The sequence below is a fragment of the Botrytis byssoidea genome (assembly GCF_014898295.1).
Source record: "Botrytis byssoidea strain MUCL 94 chromosome Unknown BBYS_002, whole genome shotgun sequence".
Classification (NCBI taxonomy): Eukaryota; Fungi; Ascomycota; class Leotiomycetes; order Helotiales; family Sclerotiniaceae; genus Botrytis; species Botrytis byssoidea.
The window spans coordinates 2,330,924-2,356,341 of NW_024065843.1; the positions used below are offsets into that span (position 1 = coordinate 2,330,924).

The window sequence follows — 25,418 nt, forward strand, 5'->3', positions numbered from 1 at the left end:
ATCAAATTGGCAACGCAATATCCAATAGTCAAAACGTGATGTAGAAGTTAGTATGCCTATGGATGAAGTAAGCTTAGATTGGATGCGGCGAAAATGATTATCAATCTTCAAGCTCTCAGCAACTGTCAATTCGTGCTATTAGTCTATATAGATAGATGTTCGAAATATATCCTCTCCATGTGGAGAAAAAAACCTAACAACATGTATACAAGATTCTATGGTGACCTAACCATCGTGCCAAAATCTCGATTCCAAGGTTCAAGTAGGTGTCCTCAAGCTTAATCGTTTTTTCTTCAGAATCATAGGCGGCTTGAATCCTTTTAGTTTCATAGTCTTTGGCTCAATATTTTGACCCAATGTCTAGTAGCAATCTGGGTATCCGAAAGTACCATTAATATAATAGGCCCTTACTCAAGATATTTCCTCAGGAAATGCTCTCATGATGAGATTGATATTTAGCTCAATGTTCATAGATTGAGATAGATGTATCAATGCCAACAGTTCCTTTTCAAACCTATCTCGTCGGTTTCTTTACTCGCTTGAGATACAGTGCCGGATGCCCATTCGCAGTTCTCAGTGTGGGATTTAGAGTGTGTTCGAATCGATTTTTTTTCGATATTAAATCTAATATATTAGAAATATTAGCTTAATACCATATTTATCAAATATGATATTGAATTGAATATATATTAAATTTAATATATAACTAAAACTATTCAAATATTTTGGAACTAAACATAATATTAAACCTAATAAAATATTAGTTCTGATAATCTTAAAATAACAAATATATCAACTTTTCTCAACTTTTCTCATACAATAATTAACAACAACCTCCAAAATATTATAAAACAAATATATTTGAGAAAAAGCAATATCACCTTCGTTTTCAACCCAATCTCACACATCCTAATATTACTCCAAAAATATTAGCTTCACTGAAATATACCCAAATATATATTAGCTTCAATATTTCAATACCCTTATCATTTTATCATTATTAGACATTTGATCAAATAAATAAAAAATCGATCCGAACGCGCCCTTATTCTCGGGGCTGAGTATTTGCGCAAACACTTCAAGGTATGGAAGCTGATTGGCACTCTAGACGACGGGGATTCATTCTAACAACGGAGCCAGCGTATTTATAATTTTTATACGGCTATCTAATCAAGGCTTATTATGCACCTACTTTCAGATTGCAATAGATGACAGGCAGGTGGTGACAAGATCTCGGGTCCCAGAATTGAAAGTATGCTTATCAACAAGTCAAAATCATTGATGATACCCGGCTCGAGAAAGCTAGTGTTAGTACTCGTGCTAATGCTAATAATCATAATCAAACTATTCGCACGGGTCATTACAATACCAAGGATTGAATTAAGTTAATGAATGTAATCACAACATCAGTCATCAAAATTGGAACCCGGATCTGATTTATGGAAGAGCGGGGTACAAAGCATACTAGTCAACAATGAAATTGGTTGTAATATCATGAATGGTCCTTGAAATATCGTTTTGAAAGCGCTAAACCTCTTTCAAGTATGTCTTGAAAAACCTGGAATGGTGAAGAGTGCTGGTATCTTCCCCGAAGAGAATCTCTTTGACGAAGGTGAAACCATCGTTATGAATAAGAGGCACCACCATATTTAGAACAATTGGAAACTGAATGAGAATCTTTAGACTACGGATCACCACTCTAAGACCAACAAACTATACATCACGAGATGAGAAAAAGTAATTCTTGCTCGGCTTTTGCAGTCATTTATGGGTATTCACTAGATACCGAGGTACTCAGTCACATATGATTCTTTTGAAGATTAAAGTCTCTTAATTAGTCACCTGAATATGGATTGTTATAATCTTTCCGAAAAGCAATTATGACCTTAGACCTCGGGAACGGCTGAATGCCGAGGTGTGCTCGCGCATTCAGAGAAATTCACCCTCAAATATTGATAAAAATAAGTACCGCCTTCTGTTTGGCATCGGAATCACTGCAGCTGTACAGTGATGAAGTACCATAAATTTGTTTGAGTCTATAGAAATTTGGGGCTGTAGTGCCATCAATATAAGGAGTTTCTACTGACATAAAACATGAAGACAGAATACACCAACGCAGACCAGCTTTGATCGAAACGAAAAGACATTAGTTTTGGGTTCACCCTAGCTCTTTTAACTTCTAATCCAAATATGACGGATAAGTCGACGTTACTCAGGGTATCTGATAGTCTGGACTGTAGCCCAATGATAAAGATTATTACGTCCCCAAGCCAATTAGAATATTCATGTCATCTGATATGCTGAATTCAATTAGAACTTAGAACTATTTTCTAATTTCTAATTGCGTTTAGACTTTCAAATCCTTATATTATTGGACTGCAATCCCGACTATTGACTACGCTTACATCACTACATGTCATATGTACCTATACACCTCCTAGAAATTGTTCGCCTGCGATTAATCTGCTGGTCGTTAATTCAAATAGATTGTACCTATTCGAATTTGATGCTGTTTCTAGTAGCATAGCATTGTGGGTCAAAAGATCTAGTAGACTTGGAACATTAAGCGAGCGTCCCATTCCCACTAGATATTCGTCTAATCTCGCAATATCATATAATGAATATGATCATAGAACTATGATTGTACTATCATCCGAAGTTTGCAATCTAGGTCCTTTAGTTTAATTTTTCAGAAATGAATAAAGGTTGCCGTAATTGCAGGTGTTGTCATGGAAATGAAGCTGTCTGAGCCCCACATTGAAAAACATTCACTATGCGACGATGTCAATCAAATGAGCAAGTTTCTCCATTCACAGCCTTTCTAATTATGCCGTGATAAATCGCCAGTGAGCCGTAAGTATTCACCTACAATCTCACTAGCGCGCACAATCAAGATTTGAAAATATACACTTAAGGATCTTGAAATTTCCACCACTTCAACAAACCCATCACTCTTCCAACTGTACGAAAACACAACCAAAACCTTGATATTCATCAAAACTCTTTACACAAAAACCACAATAATACTTTTGAAAGTTATTGAAACTATCAAGTCTTCAGAAACTTCATCAACTGAACAACAGAACGCCGTTGCACGTAAGTTTCTCAATCTATCAACGGCCACAAATCATTTGTCATGCGCCTTGTTAATCAATTCCATCAACAGAGGAAATTTACCAAGCATAAAGACTTTCAAACTTTCAACCTTTACGGCTTTCATCTTCCTTACAGATACAAAAATATTCCAAGTCGAAGATCGAATTGTAATTCTTCCAATCCCTCTTCGGCGCCCAAATGTTCTGCACAGTTTGCTAACTGATTCTACACACAGTTTCAAAATGTCCAAGAACAGCCTCGATAACCTAGCTCCAAGCGTCAAGCCTCTTCTTTTCGATCCACGTAAGAAGAAAGCTCCACAACAGCTACTTACCCAAAAATCAAATTTTAATGAGCGAGCAGCTCAACCATCCATTGATACAGAGATGGGAGACACCCTCGATCCGGGTATGATATTCTTTTTCAAACTTTCTACATGAATTACACTAATAAATTGCAGAGCCTGGTGTACTCGACCCTCAGAAGGGTAGTCAAGGAGTTGCACCAACTCAGCCAGCGGAGAAGAAAGAAGCGGTAATATTCGGCTCCGGCATGTATGGAACAGGTATGATATCTGGTACTTAAATCCTTTATGTGAGCTGTACTAATGGATTCCAGTCTCTGCAGGTGGTAACAATAAATTCCAATCATCGAAGATATTTGGAATGTCGTTCAATGGCGGCAAAAAAGTCGACGAAGACACGCTTAAGCTTCAGCTCGGAGCTGTCAATGATGAACTAAGAACCTATAAAAAGGATAGCAAGGAAAGATTCGACACACTTGAGGGGGAAATCGTCAGCCTCAAAGCCGAGAACCGTCAATTAGAGGATAAGAATTTGGACAAAAGCAAGCAGCTCCAAGACCTTCTTGGTATAGCATCAGGAGCAGATTGGAAGGATACAGCGTCTGAGAATGCAGCTGCGAGCAACTCCATTATCGAACGTTTGCGAAACGAGAAGGGTACATTGACCAAGTACAATGGTCGAATTATTCGAGAAAAAAAGGACCTAGAGAAGAAAGTTGATGAACTTGAGGAGAAAATCAATGGTCTAGAGGGCGAAGATCAATCCATGACTCGCAGATTACAAGCTGCACAAGATGTATGGGAAGCTGCGAAGATTTGTCACCAGACCGAGATGGACCAATTACGAACACAACACAACGAACTCAGGAACGCTTTTGATGGACGTGAAGATGATTACAGGAAGCTAAACGTTCAGGTCAACGGACTACAGGCCGAGCGGGACCATCTTAGGCAGTATATTGCTGATATCCAAGCACTAGACCTCTCTGAGGTTGTAATTGAGACACTCACCACGGAGAGAAACAATTTCAGAGATGAACTTGAGAAAGCTCGAGCACAAGGCATTTCTGAGGAAAGAATTCAGTCACTCACCAATGAGCGGGACCAAGCTATGCAACAGCTGAACCATACCACACAACAGCTCAATCATTCCGTGCAAGAAGAAAGCGATGCGCAGGTAAAAATTGCCTCCATAATGGCGGAGATCGAGCAAATGAAGCCAGAATTTCACCGTGTTTCCGAAAGAGCTGACACCGTTGATGGTCTGAATCAAATCATTCACTCACTCCAGACAGAGCTTAACACAGCCAGGAATGACCTCAACAATGCCAATGCTGAACGCTCGCAAGCCATCGAAGCTAAAGAACAGGCCATATTGTCCGCTAACCAAGCTTTCTTCGATTTCAGTGCCACCAATTCTGCCAATGTGATCCAACAGCTTCGCACGTCAATCGAAAATCTTGAAACCGAGAAGACCATGCATCAAATGAAGATCAACACGCTTGAGGCCGACATCACCAAGATCCACGGAGACTACGAACACAAGTTGCTCGCTGTTCAACAAAACCACCAATGCATTGCCGATGAAAAGGATGCGGCGATTGAAGGCCACCAGAATAAGCTGTCTTTGGTGATTAGTCAACATCAGAAAATGGTCAACGACAAGGATGAGATGATTGAACGACTCAGAGCTGAAAGTTCTGCTGGTAAAGCTTCTGTCCAAGAACTTGTCTTGGAAGCGAAAAAATCCGCTGGTGCTTCTGAGTTGGAAAAGAACTATATCAAAGGTGAACTTGATGCTGCCAAGAATTCAGTACTGGAGATCCAATCTTCCAACAAACTAATTCGGGGGGACCTCACCAAGCTTCAAACAGAGATTGAATCGGCGAAGAATCACATCGTGAAGACCGATACGAAGGCAAAGTTGGCAGAGAAACGCTTGGCGGAGACAGTAGAGCTATTTGTCAAAGAGCAAAATGCTCACAAAGAGTGGAAGAAAAATCACTCTAATGCTGTCAATGGTCTTGTAGGCATGGGTAAAACTTCGATGCTCAAGGAATATTTTGCTAAAAAAGTATCCTCAAATACAACTGATCAAGACGACCTTTTTGAGGTAGAAGAGAAATCGGTAACTCCAGTCCGTACACGTACTGTCGTACGTGACGCACCACCCAGAGTCTCTTCATTTGTAGCAGACGCGTCTGACATTGAGCTCATGAGAGCGACCACTCGAGCTGGACTCGAAAACGCTAGAGCTAATGCCAAAGCCGAATTCACTGAAGATGTGAAGACCGAGCTCCGAAAAGAATTAGCTGAGAGCATCAAGGTCGAACTCAGAGAAGAATTGGCTGAAAGCGTCAAGGCCGAAATCGAGGAAGCACTTTTAACATCTTCCACAATTCTCGGTCAAGATGTTCAAACTAGCCAGGATTTTGCCATGGCTATTGAAGGACAAGACAACAGCCTCAATCTTGCGGGTATTGTCACATCCGATCCTGCAACTTCAACATTTGTACACGAGACCGCTAATCGTGATGGATCAGCCATGAATGGCTCATTACCTGATGGACAAACTCCAATTCCAGTGATTTTCAGTAAGAGAAAATCACTTTCTAGGCCTAAGGTTTACTCTTGGTCAATGTTTCTCTTCATCCTTTTGTTAACCTGTTCTTTGGTTGGCTACCTTAGAGGCCCTGACATCTCCTCTACCCCAGGGGTTGTCGGCTTAATTGACGCCCCAAGACCGGCAATTATCCCAGTTGCCACAATAAACGCATCTCATTTTGCGACGCGCACGGTCTCTCGATTAGCGGTAATACCAGCAACGGCTTCAGCTTCTGTGGAAATCCCTCAGGTCACAACAGTTGCTGTTTTATCTGGAAATTCCGACTACTTAACCCCAATTTTATACCGAAGCGGACTCATCCACCTGCACCGATTCGTCGTCAAGGTCAAGTCAGTCGTCGCTACCTGGGAAGCTTTCAAGACTTCTTTTGAATACGTTGCTAGTTTTTTTCCTGACAAGCATTAAATCTCAAGGGTTTTTGACAAGTTCTTACTGCACCATACTTGCTTTAAGCTTATGGGCCGTCAAAGAAGCACAACTTTCTGTATTTACATGTTGTTCTGGTTTTCTATTGTTCGGGCTTGATTGTATTCTTTGCGAGGGCGGCGACCCTTTCAAATGGTCCTAACAACACTTCGAGTGACCCCAATCTGACGTTCTCAAAACAACTGAGAATCATCATCTTATCATGAATACTCCGCATCGAATTTGCATGAAACTTTCTGAGAAGGCGGACGCGTCTTCAATAATGAAGTATTTCTGTGGATTCTTTGTAGGTTATCTTTTCTCGATGATGCTAATGATGAACTCTCCTACTTTCTATATTCCGACGATAAATTGACGAGGAATCATTCTCACAACTTCTGTACACTGACAATTCTTTTCGACTTCCAGTTGTTTCCTTCCAACACCTCAATACCAGCATTTACACGACGACGCACCATGATTGGGATGAACGGAATCAGGTTTTACTCATCCCCTTAGGCAAGGGATAGGTTAACAGACTTTGTTCTCCTTTCTTGAAGGTCTATGATAGGAGGAAATGTGAAAGATGGATGCTTCCTTTGGCGAGGCTGCACTCATGCTGACATACCACTTTCTATCAAAAACTTTATCATGCGGAGGCAACACAGCATGAAATGCTCCCTTAGTCAAGGAACTAATCTCATGTCTGTCGCAATCTTCCAATCAACAGAAGACTATAGGAGAAGAAACCTCGAAGGTAGATATTTCCTTTGGCGAGGACTTATTTTCATACACGGGTTTATTCTCCTATCAGCATCAATGAAAGCGGCGGCGAAATTGCAACGAGACGTTCCCTTAGGCAAGGAGCTACTCTTATGCAATGATCTAACCTGGAATGCTTATGACTTTATGGTGAAATGGAGGAATGAAGGAAAGAATCACTGGAGGAGTTGAAATTCTGCAGAAATGATTGCTCTCGAGCTGGAGTTCTCCAATGGTTACTGAAATTGGTTGACGACACTGTGGTGGAGTTATGGCGATAAGATTACTCGGAAAATGGCAAGGGCTTTGCGATTTGAGAAGGGATTTGAGATGGGGTGGCTGAGAGAATAAATGGACGGATTCGATGTCAATGGGTCAAAAATGGTGTAAATCCTGGCAGGAAGCAATGGCTCTGCAGGTACTGGAGGATTTATTCGGAATTCGCATATTTTTGTGGTCTGGTTTTTTCTGGTCTGGCTGTTCGCAGATATTGAAGTTTCCGTATCTTATTTGCTGTCTGTTCTCTTTGGTATGGTGTCAAAGTACTTGGTGTTTTCGGCAGTCTTGATAGATGATGTAGGATCACGATCTTGATAACGCCTTGGAGTTGAAGCTGCTGTTGCAGGACTCTAATGAAAATACCCTCAAATACTTCAAAATCAACGTGTTGCTCGTGATATGGTTCTGTTTTGGTGAAATTGTAATGAATGAGGTAATGCAGTGATGCTTGTAGTGATCCATGCTCGTCGATAAAAACGATGGTGCGTCCATCTTCGTTGTTGACTCATCAAGGTCTGTCTGTGAAGGTACTGATCAATGAGTGCCCTGTTGTTAAATATCAAACAAGTATATCGATTTGAGTATCGTTTTATTCAACAAGATGAAGAGTAAGTTACATTCTTGTCATAAGAGGATCCTCATTCTATATCTACTTCGTAGGTAGGCTCGAGGTAGGCCCTCGAATAAGTCGATCACCCTACTTTTGGGCCACCCCTGTTTTAGGCTATCCTTTTACACCAAAAACCACTTTTTTGGCTTATCAATATCTCCATTAATATTAAATATAATTTAATAAAAATTTATATTTATATAATTCAAGCTATTTTGGATTTATATTAGAATTTTTAGGATTTTTCTAAATTAAAATCTAAAGTTTAAAAATATCGATTTTCGAATTTATATAGAAATTATATATAATCTTTAATAACTTTTCAATAATAATAATTAAAAGAAAATTATATATATTTTCGAATATTCCAAATCTAAATCTATATAAAAATTCAAAAAAAAATTCAAAAAAATAAATATATATAGAGATATAATATATAATAAGTTTAAATTAATATAAATAATCCCTATAATTCTAAGGGTATTATTTTAAATATTTATTTATAAGAAATTTTCCATTTTTTCAGAATTTTTTAAAATAAATATATTACAAATATATTATAAAATTTTATAATTTCTTTTTAACTATATTTTCTTAAAAGTTATTATAGATTTTATAAAGTTTCAAATTTGTACATAATTTTATACAAATTGAAAGTTGATATTTTGAAACTTTAGAAATCAATTCACAATAATTCTAAAAATCTGAGATTTCTAGAATAAGATTGAAATAGCTTGAATTATATATATATAGATTTTTATTAAATTATGTTTAATATTAATAAAGATATTAATAAATTAAAAAGTGATTTTTGATGTAAAAGGGCGGCCCAAAACAGGGGTGACCCAAAAGTGGGGTATCCGACTGATGATATGGTACTGTTGGATACATACCGGGAATTTGGGCCGAAGTGTCGCCTTGATGGTCTCTCCTCTCGGATTCCTCTCCATCTTGACCTTGATCTTGATAAGAGTTACTTCTCAGGATCTCAAAGTCATGGGATTACTAGGTATATGACTTTGCTGACGAAGAGTATGGTATGGCATCTTCAGATGGGTAGAATTGACTCTCACTCTCTCACCTTTACCCCACAATTTCCCCAAAACCAAATCCTAGAGGTAAATTGATAGTCATGAAATGAACGAACGGCCTTATACCACCAGCACTACTCGTGGGTAGCGGATACATCATTTGAAAGAGGTGGTTACACACATAAAGACCACATTGCCGCGAATCAATGAAACAGAATCCCTCAGTCTGTTCACCGAAATTATCGGATTGCCATCAATACCTAGGCATATGTCACAGCATTCGCTACTTTCTCATAAGGTGGACTACATTCAGTGATTACCTCATGCATCTGAATTCTGGCCACGGGAAGTTTGCCAGGACAATCAGGTGACGCGAGAATGTTTGATAGAGATCCATGGATTATCATGATCGTGATCAGGCTCCAGCTTCACCTGTCAGTTGAGACCAACTCAGCCTCTAATGCTCCACCCACCAGTCACATGATTCATGACCCTCCCCTCTCCTCCGCTGGCTTACTAGGTATTTAAGTGTCAAATCAAGCTCATGTCCCTCAGCATTGTTCCATTCAACATTCATATCTTTTGACAATTAGAGGTAGTGCTACTTACAAGATTTCTTCATCTACTGTTACAACTGGCTCCGATACTAAGAAGCTACCGCACACTTTGTGGTATTATGTTGGGGTAGGCTGGATCATTGAGCATTGAGCATTGAGCATATGCAGGTTATATATCCTGTACGGCATTCAAAAATCTTTGTTTCTATCCTACATCATTCCTTTTGGATTCATTTTTCATTTGTGCCGTATGGCAGTCCGTGAGCGTAATTCTTACTCTTGTATAGTGTGTTTAAATATTTGATTATAAAGGATCTAAAATCCCTTCATCATAGTTACTCAAAAACATTCAACATCCACCGAACAGTTCAAAGACTCAAGAACATATTTTCATTGAAGTCTACCTACAAACAGAATGCCCGAATCTAATTTATCATCCAGCTGGGAAGATATCTTCCTATGTTATCCTATCTTCGACAACATTTGTACCCATTTGGATCCTAATGAAATTCTATTGCTCCGAGCGACTACTAAACAGCTTTTTCCATTATTTGAATCGCTTTTCAAAACTCAATGGAATATTAATCGCCAGCTCAAACGATTTATTGAGGACCCTATCAGATTCCGATCTAAGCTAGCTACATACAATGCTCTTATATCTGGAAGCTTTGCCTTGCAATTTTTTGAAAAGAGATTGTGGAAAGAATCCGACCTAGATATCTACGTGAATGGCTCGGATGATTCAGGAAGCCACGATCAACTTGACAAGTATTTAGTCAACAGCGAAGGCTACAAACTACAGGCTGCAAAAGAGGATGAAGGTAATGACTTGCAATCTTATGTAGGCCGCTTGTCAGATATCTTAGAGGTATTTAGTATCTCAGCCACAAACTTTCAACATATGCTTACATGAAAATAGGTCAAAACCTACCTCAAGATAAACCTTACTGAGGAGAAGCCACTTCAAATCCAATTGATCTTTACAACCGATACTCCTTGGGAAGCAATCATAAATGGCTTCAACCATACGGTTGTTATGAACGTTATCTCGTGGAACTTGGCTTACTCGTTCTTTCCTCGTTCAAACTTCATCGACAGAACTACCTACGAGCTCAAGGGGACCGGTAATACATATTCCATACCCAATGGAAACCTCGAAGATAATGTTGAAAAATATAAACGCAGAGGGTGGGGATGGGAGAGAGCAATGACTTACGGTGAACGGCGAAGACTACGTTCATTAGAATCTTCTTCCAGCCTGAACGAGATTGAAGATCAGTCAGAGATATGGACCATCGCACTGGACACGCATGGTATCAATAATGAAGGACCTTTGATAGGATGTGAACAGTCTGTTAGCAAGGAAGCAGACAGGGTTTTAGAAGATGAATTGCGAAGAGCTGAGATAGAGCAGGCCGAAGTGGATCAGCATATCATTGATGAATTAGAGGTATTCATTGCTGAGATTGAAAGTTCTGAGAGGGGACACGCGAACCTAGACCAATACCTTGAAGAAGCGGACATGTTGGGCAGGGTCAAGAATGGTTGGATCGAGTTCGGTTTGTGCCTCGAAGACGAGGCAAAGTCATTAGTCAAATAGCATGTGGAATACGAGTGAGAAAAAGCCAATTCAGGGAGGCTACTTGAATAGCAGAGAAATCAAGAAGAAAAGACGATACATCTTACAACAAAAGAAAAGACGGGCTTAAGTCCAGTACCGTTCGAATTTTCATGGCACAAATCGCAATAAATTCTTTTAATTATAGGCCAAGTCACTTTATTACTGGGGTGCCTTGATAGACTGGACATAGCTTTTCTTGAGAAAATTAAATGACGATGCAAGTCCAATATCGGCGCTTTGAGTGAAAGGTGGGCGTCGTGAATGAATTGAGGGACAAATCCACATGTACAAACCCGTCAACACCGCACTCGCTTCTGAGCTCCCGAAGTTATTTGGAAAAACTTGTCTACAAAATTATGTGTCTACTGTAGCAAGAGTATCCCAACAGGCAGTTGCACCCCGAAGCATTTAATGAATATCCCCTTCCAAAGTCTAACTTTCATTTTTTAACCTGAATACAAACGGTCATCGAAAAGAACGACTCCCTTTGCACTGTAAGCGAGTTTTCATACAGGAGAAGAAGAGTGAGGCCAGAGAATAGTCGACATACATTGCACTTCAGAATTGCCGAACGGGGAGATTGGCCGCTCAAAGGAGCTTGGTGGCAAGGAAAAAAAACGTAGTCGCAAAGCCTGTCATCGTGCTAATACACCTTGACTACTCTCACGACTGATTGGCAGTGGAAAATACGTCATTCACACCCTCATCTTGTTCTAGTCCACAAACTCGACCCGTCACTAAATACGCAATAATCAGTTTCAGTTATTTGTGAGGTAATCTCAACTCAGATCGCCTTGGTTCGAGTGATTTGGCCTCATGTAGAAAGGAGCCGTCTCGGAATGACCTGTTCAAGATTTTCAATGAGGTAATCATTGCTAACGTCTACTTCGGTCTCCAAAAGCTCTGGATGAAGCTTATGTATCATTCAGAGCTCTGAGAAAGACTAGCCAATAGAACAAAGTGAACTGATCCGAACATACTCAAATAGTTCATTCGGTAATATGCATCAGCAAAACCTCCTGCCGGTTCGAAGGGATTGCTACACCCTTCATAGTCTGCTATTTGGTTGACAAGGATACATCCACCCCATAAGATACAAGGAAGAAAAACGATATGGGGCAGCAAATGCGCAGATCTGACAAAGAAATATAGAGGGAACACCTTTTCATAGTTGTGGATTGGAACTTTAAGGGCGTCTACTGACTCCACGAGTTCCACATTTTGGATCTATTGCACCGGGAATGCCAGACTCAGACGTGTTACAAATTCTATCTAGCTGAGTTACGTTTCATTGTTCTTGGAATCAATCGAATAAATTCCTCTTCTCGTATGGCTGCGTCTCATTATCGATGAAGTGCGATAACCGTGGTAAAATCTTCATTGAGCTGCGTAAGATTCTGAGTACCTCCGGGCATCCTGAAAACTAGCTGCTCTGCAGGTAACGTGGCGCGGCCTAATCACCATCGACGAATATCAAGTGTGAAACGACCATATTAACATAGTTTCGACACTGATTAACTGGTAGAGACTGATTGATGGCCGAGGTCTCAATTCTTGTGAGTTTAACCCGCCCCGATTCCCCAACTAGAAACACCCAGAGAAAAGGAAAAACAGTGCCCATTTTCTCACTGCTATTATATGAAATATCAGCTTCAAGGCATTCAAAAGCAACCAGACAGTAATAGCAAGTCTAAGGAAAGGAAAGGAACTGAGGAGGTTAGCGCTAATTCATTTTCAAGAGCTCATTTCTAAATATAGGTTACTCGCAGAAATCATATTGGATCGACGTTACTTCGAAAATTTGGCTAGCAATGACGAGGAGGAAATTTCTCTGAGGCACAATGATTGCATAAGTTCTAAGCAGAGTCTGAAGTTCGCGCTTGAAGGAAACGGGAATAAGTTACCATCTCCAGGTATAATGTCCCCCCCCATATATCCTTACAAGAATAAATCTCCCATATTTATGTACTCGCCATCATGTTTTGCGTTTTTACAACGCAAAATAAAAGATGCATGCCATCCCAATACAGCTATGATGTAATCACCGGCCTTCAATCCCTGTCGCCCAACCCCACACTTCCTATCAAGAACAACAACGAAGCTCTTGTTCCTACACCATGGTGATAGATTCGAAACATCTGCGTCCGCATTCCCTTTCTCTCTCTAAGTGACCGACTTTTCCAAATCTCCCGAAATATGGAACAAATTCTGATCCCAGACTTTTATATGGAGCGATCTTTATATCCGCCAGTGTCAACTCTTGGAATCCCTTGATCTTCTATGGCGCTGGATACGGAATTAATCCATGGAAACTGCTATGGTTGATAATATCTACAAATGATTGACTTGCCATAATATCTCGACGGCATGTAGAATAGAAGAACAGCGGTTGTTCGCATGAGCTGTTGGGAGCAGGAATGGAATTGAATTTATGTGGAGACGATTTCAGTAAATTCATGGCCGGCTTTGATGACAGGCCCAAGGCGGATACCCTTGGCATCAAAACATGATTTAGGAGCACGCGGGTATCGATGACGCTGCCGGTTGTTGAAATACTGAAGGTATTGTGGGGTAATCAACCCAGTCCATTCGGATCTTATCTGCTATACCTTCGTTTACCCATTCGGAAACAATGAAAGATTTTGTGGTATAAGAAGCTTTATTCAAGGCAAGGAGGCTGAGATTCTTTTCTTCGATAACGATGAATGTGGAGAAATTTCGGAAGAAAGCGCAAGGTTCGAGGGAGTAGTGGGGGGTGACTCGGGTCTTTGTATCAGAGGAGTCCATTACGAGCAGGTTTTAAACAATATCTCGTGGGTCTGTGGCTTTCTCGAGTTGACGGCAAATGAGTGTTTAGTGTAGAGTTGTAAGATTTTCCTCGTTGATATAGTTCTTCTGTACTGTTGGAATAGGTCTAATTTTAAGAAATCACCATCAGAGGTGCCCAATTACGATTCAATAGGATAAATTTGCTATGAGGAGGTCTTCTTGATTCAGTTCCTCAAGAATGCTATCCATATTTCTCCACAACATAGAGTCGCTTCCATGGTGCAAGACCACTCGCTTGGCTGGTAAAACTTCTTCTAACATCCAAGACGTCTGGTAGCAATGCTCCCTGGCAGTTTTGCGGAATGCATCGCTATCCTATAAAATACAATTCGAGAAAAGGTTCGCAAGGATCTGTTGGCTAGATCCACTCTAATGTGCACAGTATTTTGCGCATCTTGGGGTTCATTGTGCTCTTCTCCAAGTCATGTGAGCACAATCACAGCCCTATGGTGTGTCATTCTCACCCGCGCAACCTGTTCATTTCACTCCGGAATATACTGTTGCTTAATATAAAGATCATCAACCTGAAATGTCCTCTTCTCTTATCTTCGCCACTGAAGAATTGATTCAAGGATGACTCGAAGTTATTCATCTGTGAGTTTACATATCTGTCAAAAATGCTAGTCTTTTTCTAGGTCAGTACATTAGTTCCATTGCATCGAATGTAGGAGAGAGAATCGTATTAGAGCTTCTGGCCAAGCGATCTATGGCTCAGAGTATAGCTCCTCTGGCCATTGACCTTAGGGTTCAGACTTGCGAAGAATTTATATCTTGTTCCGACTATGGTCTACAAGTCTGCATGAATAGTCATTAAATGACAAAAGCAGAGAGCGAAGCACAAGATTGACAAAATAGACGTTTCCGGTGATGGTCCGTTAGTAAGTTTTCACCGTTCTTCACTTCCCAGTTCCAGATCTCTTTTTGAATTAATGCTCCATTGTTCACGAAGATCCAATGTCCTACAATTCAAAAGAGTTAGTGGCTTGCGACAAAAGATTTAAAAGAAAAGATGAAAGTGAGATAGAGGGCTTATAGGTTTTCTCAGAAGACTAAGTTGCAAGAAGGCCTCGAAAATCAGCGATTTTAAGCCACCGCATTCGCACAAAGCTATGTTGTACACTCTGTGACGCGTGCTAACAATAGCGATATTGCGGATAGAATAAGAACTTCCCAACTTTTCAATTATAATATCAAGGATGCAATGTTCAATTCCAGCTCTGACATCGCTCAAAGTGAGTTGCGAAGCGGGAGAAGTAGTTTGTGCTTATACTCACACGATTCCCATTTTGATATCGAGGTATGAGCAAAAAATCCGAGATTCATTCACAGTGATTCTATTATTGTGAAAATCCATAATAAGTTTACTAAATTACTTATTAATATCTTACTAATTAAGAGATATCTTGATGACTAATATATATATAATCTGATTTTATATTATAAAATTATATTAACGTGGTTTATTATTGAATAGGCCATATTATCAAATAGATTACTTTTCCCTTAATTTATATCTTTAACTTCTATATACAATTTATTAATCAATTATTATAAAATTAATTAATTAAAAAACCCAAATCTTTTTTATTATCAAAACTATTTATAAAATAAAAAACTAAGTATTCGAAAAGCTTTTAAACTTTATAATATTCTTTATATAATTTCTCAGTATAAAATAAATAATTTATTATTTTATACAAAAATTTGAGTGAATTATTATAATATTATAAAATTAGAAAAAGAAATAATTATTTAATATATTCTTGATATAGATTTGAAAGATTTTTTATTTAAATTAAAAAATATAGAAGATATGGTAAATTATATTCTTGAATTAAGGGATACAAAATGTATTGAGAAGTTCTAAGTATATTAATTTATAAAGTGTTGAATCAAATTAAAAATATATTTTAGTTATATTTATAATTTTTAAAGAGTTTTTTATAAAAATTCTAAATTTATTGAAGAATAGTTTTAATTGATTATGAATATATAAGTGAAATATAGTATTTTGGATAATGATTTTTATAATTTCAATAAAACAAACTTTATAATAAATATATAATACTTTAAAATAATTCTAATTAATATTAAACGAAATAGTAGAAGTAAGGTAATATAATCAGATAATAAAAAATAAATTATAGTAATTATATATAATAATAAGAAAAATGAAATTATATCCCCATTTCTAATAATTCAAGAATAAATTCATTTTTCTAATTAATATATCAAAACCGATTTCCCTATAGATTAGATTATTAAATCTATATTTAATGAATGAACAAATAATAAGATAGATTTAGAATAATTGAAATATTTTAATAAGTATATTAAAAACCAAAGAAAGAGTAGATATTAAATATTAATATTAAATGAATATAAAAATTATAAATCAAAAGTTTTTTAAATATATTATAAAAAGAATAATATTATATATTTAAATCTATTATTATATTTAAATTATTTAATTTAATTATTTGATATAGACTGTTTTAATAATTTGAAATGTTTATATAATAATCAAATTAATGGATTTATTAAGATATATATTAATTATATTTCGAAAATTAAATTTTTTATAGTTTTTAAAATTATATATAAAAAATCAATTATTTCTTAAAATATAAAATTAAGATTTTGAGGAATAGGTTTAATTTTATTTAATTCTAAAACTATATTTTTGAAATTAGATATTCGAATTTATATATCTATTCCTCCCTTTTTTAATCTAAATTAATAAATCTTTTAAATCTTTTATAATTTAATTGAAACTCTTTTTTAATCAATATTAATTAAATCTTGAATAACTTATTATTAATTAAACTTTTCTATACCTATATTAGAGATTATATTAATTTTAACTAGAAATACAAAAAGATTGGCTTATAAAAATATATTTTTAAATGTAAAGATTTATATACTTTGAATAACAAATAAAATATTAAATAAATATTAATATATAAAAAAAACTTAATTATATCAAGAGAAAATACTTATTGAATAAAAAGCTTTTGATATATTATTTCAATAAAAAATTAATATTCAGATTTAATGTGATAAATATCAAAAAAGAAGGAATTCTAATAAGAAAGTATCTCCTAATTAATATTATAATAAATATAGAAAAATTGAATATAATATAAGAATTTATCAAAATAATATAATAAATTCTAGATTATTAGAATTTTCATAATTTTAATTAATTGATTTAATAATTATTAAATAATATAGATGTAAAAATATAAATTAAGGGAAAAATAGCTCACTCAATAATATAGCCCACTCGATGATAAATCACGTTATTATATAGTTATATAATAATATCTTTTATTAAATCAGTTTATAATAAAATAAAATTAAATAGAAATATATAGAAGATTATTATTAAATTAATTAGATTCGATCGATTGTACTTTCTTTATTATATAAAATGATTCTATAGGATTTGATTTAAATCAATCTTATTTATAAGTATAGAATATATTAGAATTTCATTATAAATTATATAAATCATAGGATATTCTTTAAAGAAAATCTAGAAAAATTAAGTAATTTTATTTCAAATAAGTTTATCTCTTATAAATTGACTTCAATTCAACTCTAATATATATATTCGATTTGTTTCTAAGCTTAAAGTGACTAAGTCTTCCACTATTAATAGAATATTAATACTATTATTATATTCTAAAATTAACCTCCAAGAATTATGACGATGCGAATCTGATGAACCGGGACTTCAACCATGCAAGCTTGAAGTAAGTTGCAAGCTAATTAATTCGATCTTGATCAATCACTTTTTCCTCTACAAAATCTGTCAGCTGCCCTTGATGCTAAAGAAAAACGGCTGAGAGAATCTTATAGCTTACTTGGCTATGTTTATACAAGAAAGGAGTATACAAATGACAAATTTACACAAGGAAATGAAGAATTTGAGAAAGATGACACGGTTAATATCATCACATCTTGATATGTCACCGCCAGAGTTCACGTAGTTGTGTTCTACGGAAGGCATAGAAAACAAGAATAGTGGTTATCATAGGTTGCTTCATCACAATATAATTCATTCGCATCAAGAGACACCACTTCTAGAGTCCATGTTTCATTTTGGGTCCAAAGATTTTCAGAGCTCTGGATTGTTCATTTTTTGAACACGGTTAAGGAGGCAAGGCATTTGTACATTGTAGAATCATTCCATTCTTTCGAAAACTGGTGTTGATTCAGGTATGAGTAGGTCTTATGAACGACTTCGCCTTGGAACTACTTGAGGGTGAAGTGCGGGCGCAGAAAACAAAAGTTTGTTTTTTCATGAGTGACCAGTTTGAGTTGTTCCATTCAAACAACACGTAAGTAGGTCTTGTGGCAGGAGATATTATCACCATCATCCTTCTTGCGTCCCCTTTTTACCTCCACGACAATTTCACAATATCAATCATTTCTTTATGTTTTGCAATTTTAAAGTGGCGATGACAGGAAAGATATACATCAGTGGCAGCTGGAAAAAGATTCCACAAAATGAAACCTGTTATTAACTCTTACCTTCGAAGCCGAGTGCGAATTCTATGTAACCATAGTTTCCATTCCAACTCATCGTGATACTCGTGTTCTTGGATTTTACTTATCCCAATGATACCTTCGAACTAGGCTCCTCGTAAATTTCGGGTTTAGGCCCCGAAAGCTAGTCAGTTATGGCCAGCCTTAATGAAAATCACTAGAAATTCCAGTTCCTACCAGCTCGTTTGAGGAAGTCCAATCTACGGGTCGACCTACCGAGAGCCTGTCTTCAAGGTCTTTGTTTTCAAGTACAATGCCTCTGGCAGTTTTGACACACCCTTGCTAGAGATCCTTTCCCTTGGAGATCAAAATCAGAGCCCACCATTTTCGATTTAATTATAGCCTCTATTCTGATCGACCATCGACCTCATAAGCGACGGAATGAAAGTAACAGATTTTGGACATGGAAAACACACTTGAGAGATCAAAAAGATAACAAAAACAATATGACATGGAAAGTTAAATTAAGCTGAATATAGCTGAGCATAGATCAAGGAAGAAATAATTTCAATTAAAAGAGTAGGGTGTGCTTCCGGTCATCTAAGAAAAGTGAATCATTCGTTGTTCATGTTATCATTGACAACTGTGTACAAATTTGGGTCTTATATCCGGTGAACTACATAATTTTTATTAGCTGACAAGTAATAGTTTTCACTGACGACTCTAAGAGTTGGGTTAACTGGTATTCAGATCTCCGTTCCGTTTGTGTCAATTTCTAGGGATATGTATACATTTTGATTCTGGCAACTTGATGCTGGCTTCTTTCAGCCCCAGTTCCATAAGAGTTACTCGGCAGATCTGAGGCATGAATACTTCAAATAAGGTTAGAAATTCCCAACATCTAGCTCACTCCCCTCAAAACATATATCTCCGTAGCAGCAGTCCCAGGACTAAGCATAATCCAAATCAATCCATTCATTCATGTTTGGTATTTCTAAGATATGCATTGCTTTCTTATCAGAAAAAAGCTGGTGTGTTGAACAGGGAGCTTCTGACTGTATCAATTCAAAAGAAAATCTTCTCCCAGACGGGACAGAGAACTTGCAGCTTATGGAGAGAGTTTAAAGAAGAACGCGGACCAAACTTGGGCGTTCAAATAAAATTCCAGAAACCAGCAGAAGTTGTCAATTAGTTGATGGATGCAAAACAGTCGGCGGTTTTGGAATGAGCGGAGTTGATTGCATAAAGATAAAAACTGTCAAAAATCTTCCAAGCCAAAGATTGTCACAATCAAAGGTCCTAAGATTCATCTTCAAGTTTTCAAAGCTCATCAGAACTTATTGGCTTGAGGCAGAATATTCATATTGAATGACGGATCTCGATCGTTGATGAGTACCTTCGAACACCCACTTTCCAAGAAGATTGAAGACAACGGAGGGATTCTATCTTGTCATACAACCAGAAGCAGCTGCAAGTTAATGAGCCATTACTTCTTAACCTGAAATATTTCTTCAGCCATATCCCAAGGGTATGTCGTCAACTATTGACATCTATTTGGGTGGTGATCCTGGGCCGTGGCGGCAGATGCAGCTCTATATAAAATCAAATAACGAAAGAATCCTGATTTTGAGCTTTGTGAAATACATTGGATTATATTATCCACTGCACTCCAAAAAGGTTCTCACCCCTTTTCCAATATTTAAATTTCGGAGAAAGTTCATGATCCAATATTTTAGGAGAGTAGGGTTTCGGAGATTATCGGAGATTATGACTTGAGATCACGTCGGGAAAATGGCTTTCAATCACCAAGGAGATAATAAAACTCAAGTAGTGCTACTTCATCAATGATATGTATTATTAGGACACAAACATTGGAGCTGATCTCTAATTCCGTGGAAATGAAGTGTATAAGATGGTTCGAATACCAAACTGCAGCCTCTCCAACCAACTTTTATCGCATTGTGTCCTTTGAAAGAAAACGCATTGGAATATAAAACTCATAAATATAGGCTCAAATTGCTTGTCTTCTTCGGCCTCCAAGTCCTAACCCCAACAAACTGGGTTCCTCGTGATCTCAGCTCAAGATAATGAAAGAATTATTATGTTTGAAACCCTGAAAAAAATAAAAATTGTACGAGACATGTACTGATGAAATTCAAGAAATTTCGGTCTAGAGAGCCTCATAGTTAGTGAATTAATGTTGAGGTGCCATGTTTCCCTCTTCTGCCTTCGAGGACGGGGAACTGTCTTTGAACAAATTCGTTCCTGATTCGTGGGATGCCTTTTTGAATATTCTTTTGACCACTGTATATGTACCCTTGACTTTTTCTTTGACATTTCCTAGTCCAAAGGCGGCGTAGATCATGAGTGGAAGAATGACACCAGCAGAAACAGAAACTTAAAACATAATTACCTTACAATTATCAAGAAACGAATGGGGAGGAAGCTAAAAATGATGGGGAAGATCCAGCTTGGTTCATATTCAATATCTCCATCGCTATTGTGTTGAAACACCGTTATGTTCAATGAGAATAGCGATGTGAGGAAAGACAAGGGCGTCTGGCACATGGATCAATACAAGAATCAAATTACTCAAGCAATAGAACTTACGAAAACCACAGTTACAATGGTAAAAACAATCAAAACCTTGCCTTCGCGAGAAGCCTTCTCATTAAGCGTTGTAAGGAGAGCAGATTCTTCCGCCAGCTTTCGAGAAAGTACAGCTTCCATGATGTTGATACTATTTTGCTCGAGATTTAATACATCATGAACCTTTTCTCAAATTAGTTGATGCTATCAGGCAGCTACAGGATTTCTTCACTTGCCAATTTTCGATTCCTTTCGGCCATTTCGATCATTTCTGTAAGCTTGTTTAGTATGTGAGTAGGGCCCCAAGAACTGTCTTTTCCAGACTCTAGCCCTACGAGCTCTAGCCAAACATGTTGTTGCTGCGTGAGAAGAGGTTTTAAGATCATTAGTTCGTGAAGTATATCTTTAATCTCGCCCAAAAGAATGGTTGCCTCGCTGATTGAACTCCAATTTTCACCTTCTTGGATATCCTTATCTATTTTCGAATCTGGTTCTTTGATGTCGCTCTCTTTCTTCTTTTTCTCCATTTTCTTTTTGAAAAGCTGAAATAATTTTCTTTCTTGAGCCGCCTATATCAAAGGTGAATTGAGATCATGATAAATTTTTTGAAGAATAATGTCTACGATGGGGTGGCACAAATGCCGGTGAACTTACCACATTATCAATTGCTTCCATGTACAACAATTGTATAGACTTTGAAGCAGCCTCTTCCTCCCAAAATCGTATCGATGGCGGAGCATCTTCGTCCCATCTTAGACTATTGATGAAATCTACGCAGAATGTTACGAGGAAACGGCTCAACTCTTCGACAGAAGATGTTGGGGATTCCCCATTTTTTATCTGCTTTGCTTCTTGCAATAGGCGAAACATTTTCCCGATCACTGGGTTGTCAAACCCGTCCGGTCTGTGAGTAGATGAAGTGATGATGGTCTCTATACGCCCCAGAGAGTTAAAATGTTTCCCAACCCCGATGTAAGACAGGATGGACAGTCAGAACTTGCCTTCATCGATGATCCAAAGCCAGAGCTGATCTACAACGAGATACGGTCACGTTCCTTTTGATTCATCCACAGCGTCCCCATTTTTTATCTCAAGGAACGATCTGGTAACAACCTGACTTTGGTCGCGCAAAGACACGTCCGCTAGGGAATGGTAGTAAAACTGATCCAAAGATCTTGTTCCATGGATAACCTTGTCTTTGTAAACTTCCATGAGATTGTTATAGCTTTTTCGGAATTTGGGAGGGTCGATGTAAATTTTGGGTTTAGTGTCTCTTTGATGGCAAGAACCAATTGTAATGTATGGCATCTGTGAAGTTAGCAAAAATCTTTTTGAACCTAGAGAAACTCACATAGAGGGCTACTCTTTCAAATGTATCTATGTAAGAGCGTCAGCACTGATTAATGCCCCTTGACAACCTGTTCTGCGGTGCCTGCAAGGCAGCGGAAACTGCCACCACCACTAGGGGTGTTTTTTGTACATTGTGATGTTGCCATCCAATATATCTCGACTGCAACGTGAAGAGCTTACCATATTTGGGAATTTCCTTGCTTTCTAGCTTCTCTTCAGCCTCTTGCTGTACAAATGGCTTATCGTCTTCTTGATCTCCCTTTATATTCGTATTCCCTTCAACTTCTGATGTAATAAGATCTCCTTTCTCATGATTCTTGTATCTCCGCTTTGTTGAACCTTTCTTCAACTTCATGTCAGACATATCCTTATTGTGCCGTTGTAAACTTACCAAATAAACAGGTTTCATGAGCCTTGTTCAACCTTACTTGTCGGGAGTTCTTGCCAGCTCTTTTGAAGGAGGTTGCTCAAAGATGACGACTCCGAAATTTCCATTTTTTTATCTTTGCATATTCGCTTGGTAAGGTCCTAGGCCAGATGATCAATATCAGAATCCTTACTAAAACTCCTGAGATTCTTACCTTCATCCATTCTATCTAAATTACAATTTTAGCGCCATTTGAACTTGTTTGGGTGGGACATAAATACATTATTTGCCGGCAAGTGTATCCACCGCATTCCAAAGTCTTCTGCCCTGTAAGTCTTCTCTCTCGCAGTCTTGAGGGCTATATTCAAGGTTTCTCTGGCACTCTCCATAATATCTTCGGGGCCATGTCCTTTTTTCGTTGAGTAAATCACATTGTAAACGTCGCGTCTGCGCTGCAGTAGGTCGAAACTTCCGTCTCGTTGATAAAAGTCTACAATGCTAGCCTTGTGAAGTTTAAGTTCTTCTTGCAAATCGCTCCGCAGATTTTTCTTGGTGGATCTTCGTCATTTGGATTTGCAAGTACGGCAAAAAACGGAGGTGGGTCATCGAGCAAATCTATTGTGATTTGATATGATTCCAAAGAGGTTCGGAGTTCATTTCCTGCTCCTTGGGATTTGGATTTCATCTGAATTTCATTTCCAATTACTCCAAATAACCCTTTCTTTTGTTGCGCAACTTTTCTTCCAGTTTCCTTTATGTCTTTCTTCATCGAGTCTTGAACGTCATGTGACACACTCATCTGATCAAGATGTGCTGCTTTCTTAATCCTCTCGTCTTTGTCTTCCTTTGGCTTGAGCTTTTCTTGTTCCCAGTTTCTTTCCTTTATGGCTATATCTCTTGCTTTCTCAATGTTATGTTCCGTTTCTTTATTAGGCAAAGAGCTTTGCAAAAGCCACCACACAATCTCATGATACCCACCAAATGCAGCCCATTGCAAGGGGCTTTGGGGCGAGCATTGGCCACTCCGTTTCTGATCTACAATTTCTTGCTTCAAAAGACCAATAATTCCGCTTTTCTGAAGCTTATGTGGTGGTATAATCGTGTCCCACAAGCCGATCGTCCCCATGAGGTATTTGAAGTCGTCTTCGGTTACTGCCCATTTTACTGTGTTTATCAGTTCCTCTCTACTAGCAAAGCTCCGCTTCTTCAAGACTATGAGTATTAGATTCTGTGATTTCCGAGTTTGCGTCATTCCTACGCTTTATAAGGGACCGAACGAGTAAAGACCATGCGCCCGGACGCTTTCCCCCTGGCAGATTTTTCATTTTTGTTTCTCTCTTCAGGAGTTTTTGTATGACGCCAACTTTGCCGTTCAAGCAGGCAAGGTGCAATGGAGTCTGCTTGTTACTGTCCTTTGCTTCAACATTTACTCCATTCTTTCCAAGCAGTTTATCCACTATCTTCAAATGCCCCATCTCACAAGCTATATGAAGAGGTGTCTTGTCATTTTTACCAGAAGCATTAACTTCAACTCCAGTCTGAGCGAGTAAGATATTAACCACATTCAAATAACCTCCTTCAGTAGCGATATAAAGAGGTGCCCGCTCTTCAGAGTCCTTGGCATTTATATCCACTTCAGGTGCTTCGACAAGCAACGGTAATATCGCATCTCTTCTATGATTCAACATGACCTCGTGAAATGCTGTCCTCTGACCATTCCGAGACTTTGAGATGTCCGGCTGATAATCTAGAATATTTGACACCATGTTTGCGTCTCCATAGCGGGCCGTAAGTATGAGAGGAGTATCTCCATCATCGTCTTGAGCATTCACATCGGCCCTTGCTTCCAACAGCTTGGAGACAACTTCCGCCTTGGAATAGTAGGAAGCTATTGTCAAAGCTGTTGATTTGTCACTGCTAGAAATGTTTACAGCAGAGTTTCTGGAGAGCAACACATCAATGATGTCCGAGTCTCCGCGTTCAGAGGTGCGCATTAGTGCAGTCCATCCATTCTTGTCTTGAGTATTTACATCAGCCCGTGCCTCCAACAGTGCAGAGACAATTTCCGCCGTGGAATATCCGCAGGCAATGATCAAAGCTGTTGATCCCGCATAGTCCGAGATCTCCATTTTTGGTTTCACAGATAGTAAAAAATTGACATTGGCCAGATTATCGTTCATACAAGCATGCATTAGGGCTAGTTTGGATGTAAGAGTTGAGGCCCCGGCTTATCGCACACCACCCATTTTTCGGTCTAATTTTTTAAAATTTAATAATAAATCAATCACACAATGTAATCTTATAAAACTTGAGTATTATATTAATAAATAATAATTAATCCTTATACTTCAATTATATCTTCAATCTTGCAAATCAATCTCTCAGTATATAGCCTGAAATCTAAAGAATCCACTCTATCCTAAAAAGTTTGCAATTTATATTTCAATTCCTTTATAGAAATAAGTATAAATAATAGCTTTTTTAGTTCCTTTTTTATT

The 25,418-nt window shown here is 37.7% G+C and overlaps 5 protein-coding genes across 5 annotated transcripts; 2 read left to right on the plus strand and 3 right to left on the minus strand.

Annotated features, from left to right (window-relative positions):
* Window positions 1-3,338: 3,338 nt before the first annotated feature.
* Window positions 3,339-6,431, plus strand: EAE97_001450 (uncharacterized protein; the record flags this gene model as incomplete). The annotated part of the gene is made up of 3 exons (XM_038871961.1): window positions 3,339-3,504; window positions 3,557-3,661; window positions 3,715-6,431. 3 exons carry the CDS (start codon window positions 3,339-3,341, stop codon window positions 6,429-6,431), a joined length of 2,988 nt encoding a protein of 995 aa, XP_038737862.1.
* Window positions 6,432-9,668: 3,237 nt separating this feature from the next.
* On the plus strand, window positions 9,669-11,855 carry EAE97_001451 (uncharacterized protein). Its single transcript, XM_038871962.1, has 3 exons — window positions 9,669-9,936; window positions 10,006-10,538; window positions 10,590-11,855. Exons 2-3 carry the CDS (start codon window positions 10,086-10,088, stop codon window positions 11,268-11,270), a joined length of 1,134 nt encoding a protein of 377 aa, XP_038737863.1. The 5' UTR covers window positions 9,669-9,936; window positions 10,006-10,085; the 3' UTR covers window positions 11,271-11,855.
* Window positions 11,856-21,023: 9,168 nt separating this feature from the next.
* EAE97_001452 (uncharacterized protein) lies at window positions 21,024-22,073 on the minus strand (the record flags this gene model as incomplete). The annotated part of the gene is made up of 4 exons (XM_038871963.1): window positions 21,024-21,173; window positions 21,225-21,386; window positions 21,440-21,772; window positions 21,858-22,073. 4 exons carry the CDS (start codon window positions 22,071-22,073, stop codon window positions 21,024-21,026), a joined length of 861 nt encoding a protein of 286 aa, XP_038737864.1.
* A 177-nt stretch (window positions 22,074-22,250) lies between these two features.
* EAE97_001453 (uncharacterized protein) lies at window positions 22,251-22,962 on the minus strand (the record flags this gene model as incomplete). The annotated part of the gene is made up of 4 exons (XM_038871964.1): window positions 22,251-22,511; window positions 22,555-22,580; window positions 22,734-22,896; window positions 22,945-22,962. The coding sequence occupies 4 exons, from the start codon at window positions 22,960-22,962 to the stop codon at window positions 22,251-22,253; spliced, it is 468 nt and encodes a 155-aa protein (XP_038737865.1).
* A 448-nt stretch (window positions 22,963-23,410) lies between these two features.
* EAE97_001454 (uncharacterized protein) lies at window positions 23,411-25,049 on the minus strand (the record flags this gene model as incomplete). Its single annotated transcript, XM_038871965.1, has 2 exons — window positions 23,411-24,132; window positions 24,179-25,049. The coding sequence occupies 2 exons, from the start codon at window positions 25,047-25,049 to the stop codon at window positions 23,411-23,413; spliced, it is 1,593 nt and encodes a 530-aa protein (XP_038737866.1).
* Between the last annotated feature and the right edge of the window lie 369 nt (window positions 25,050-25,418).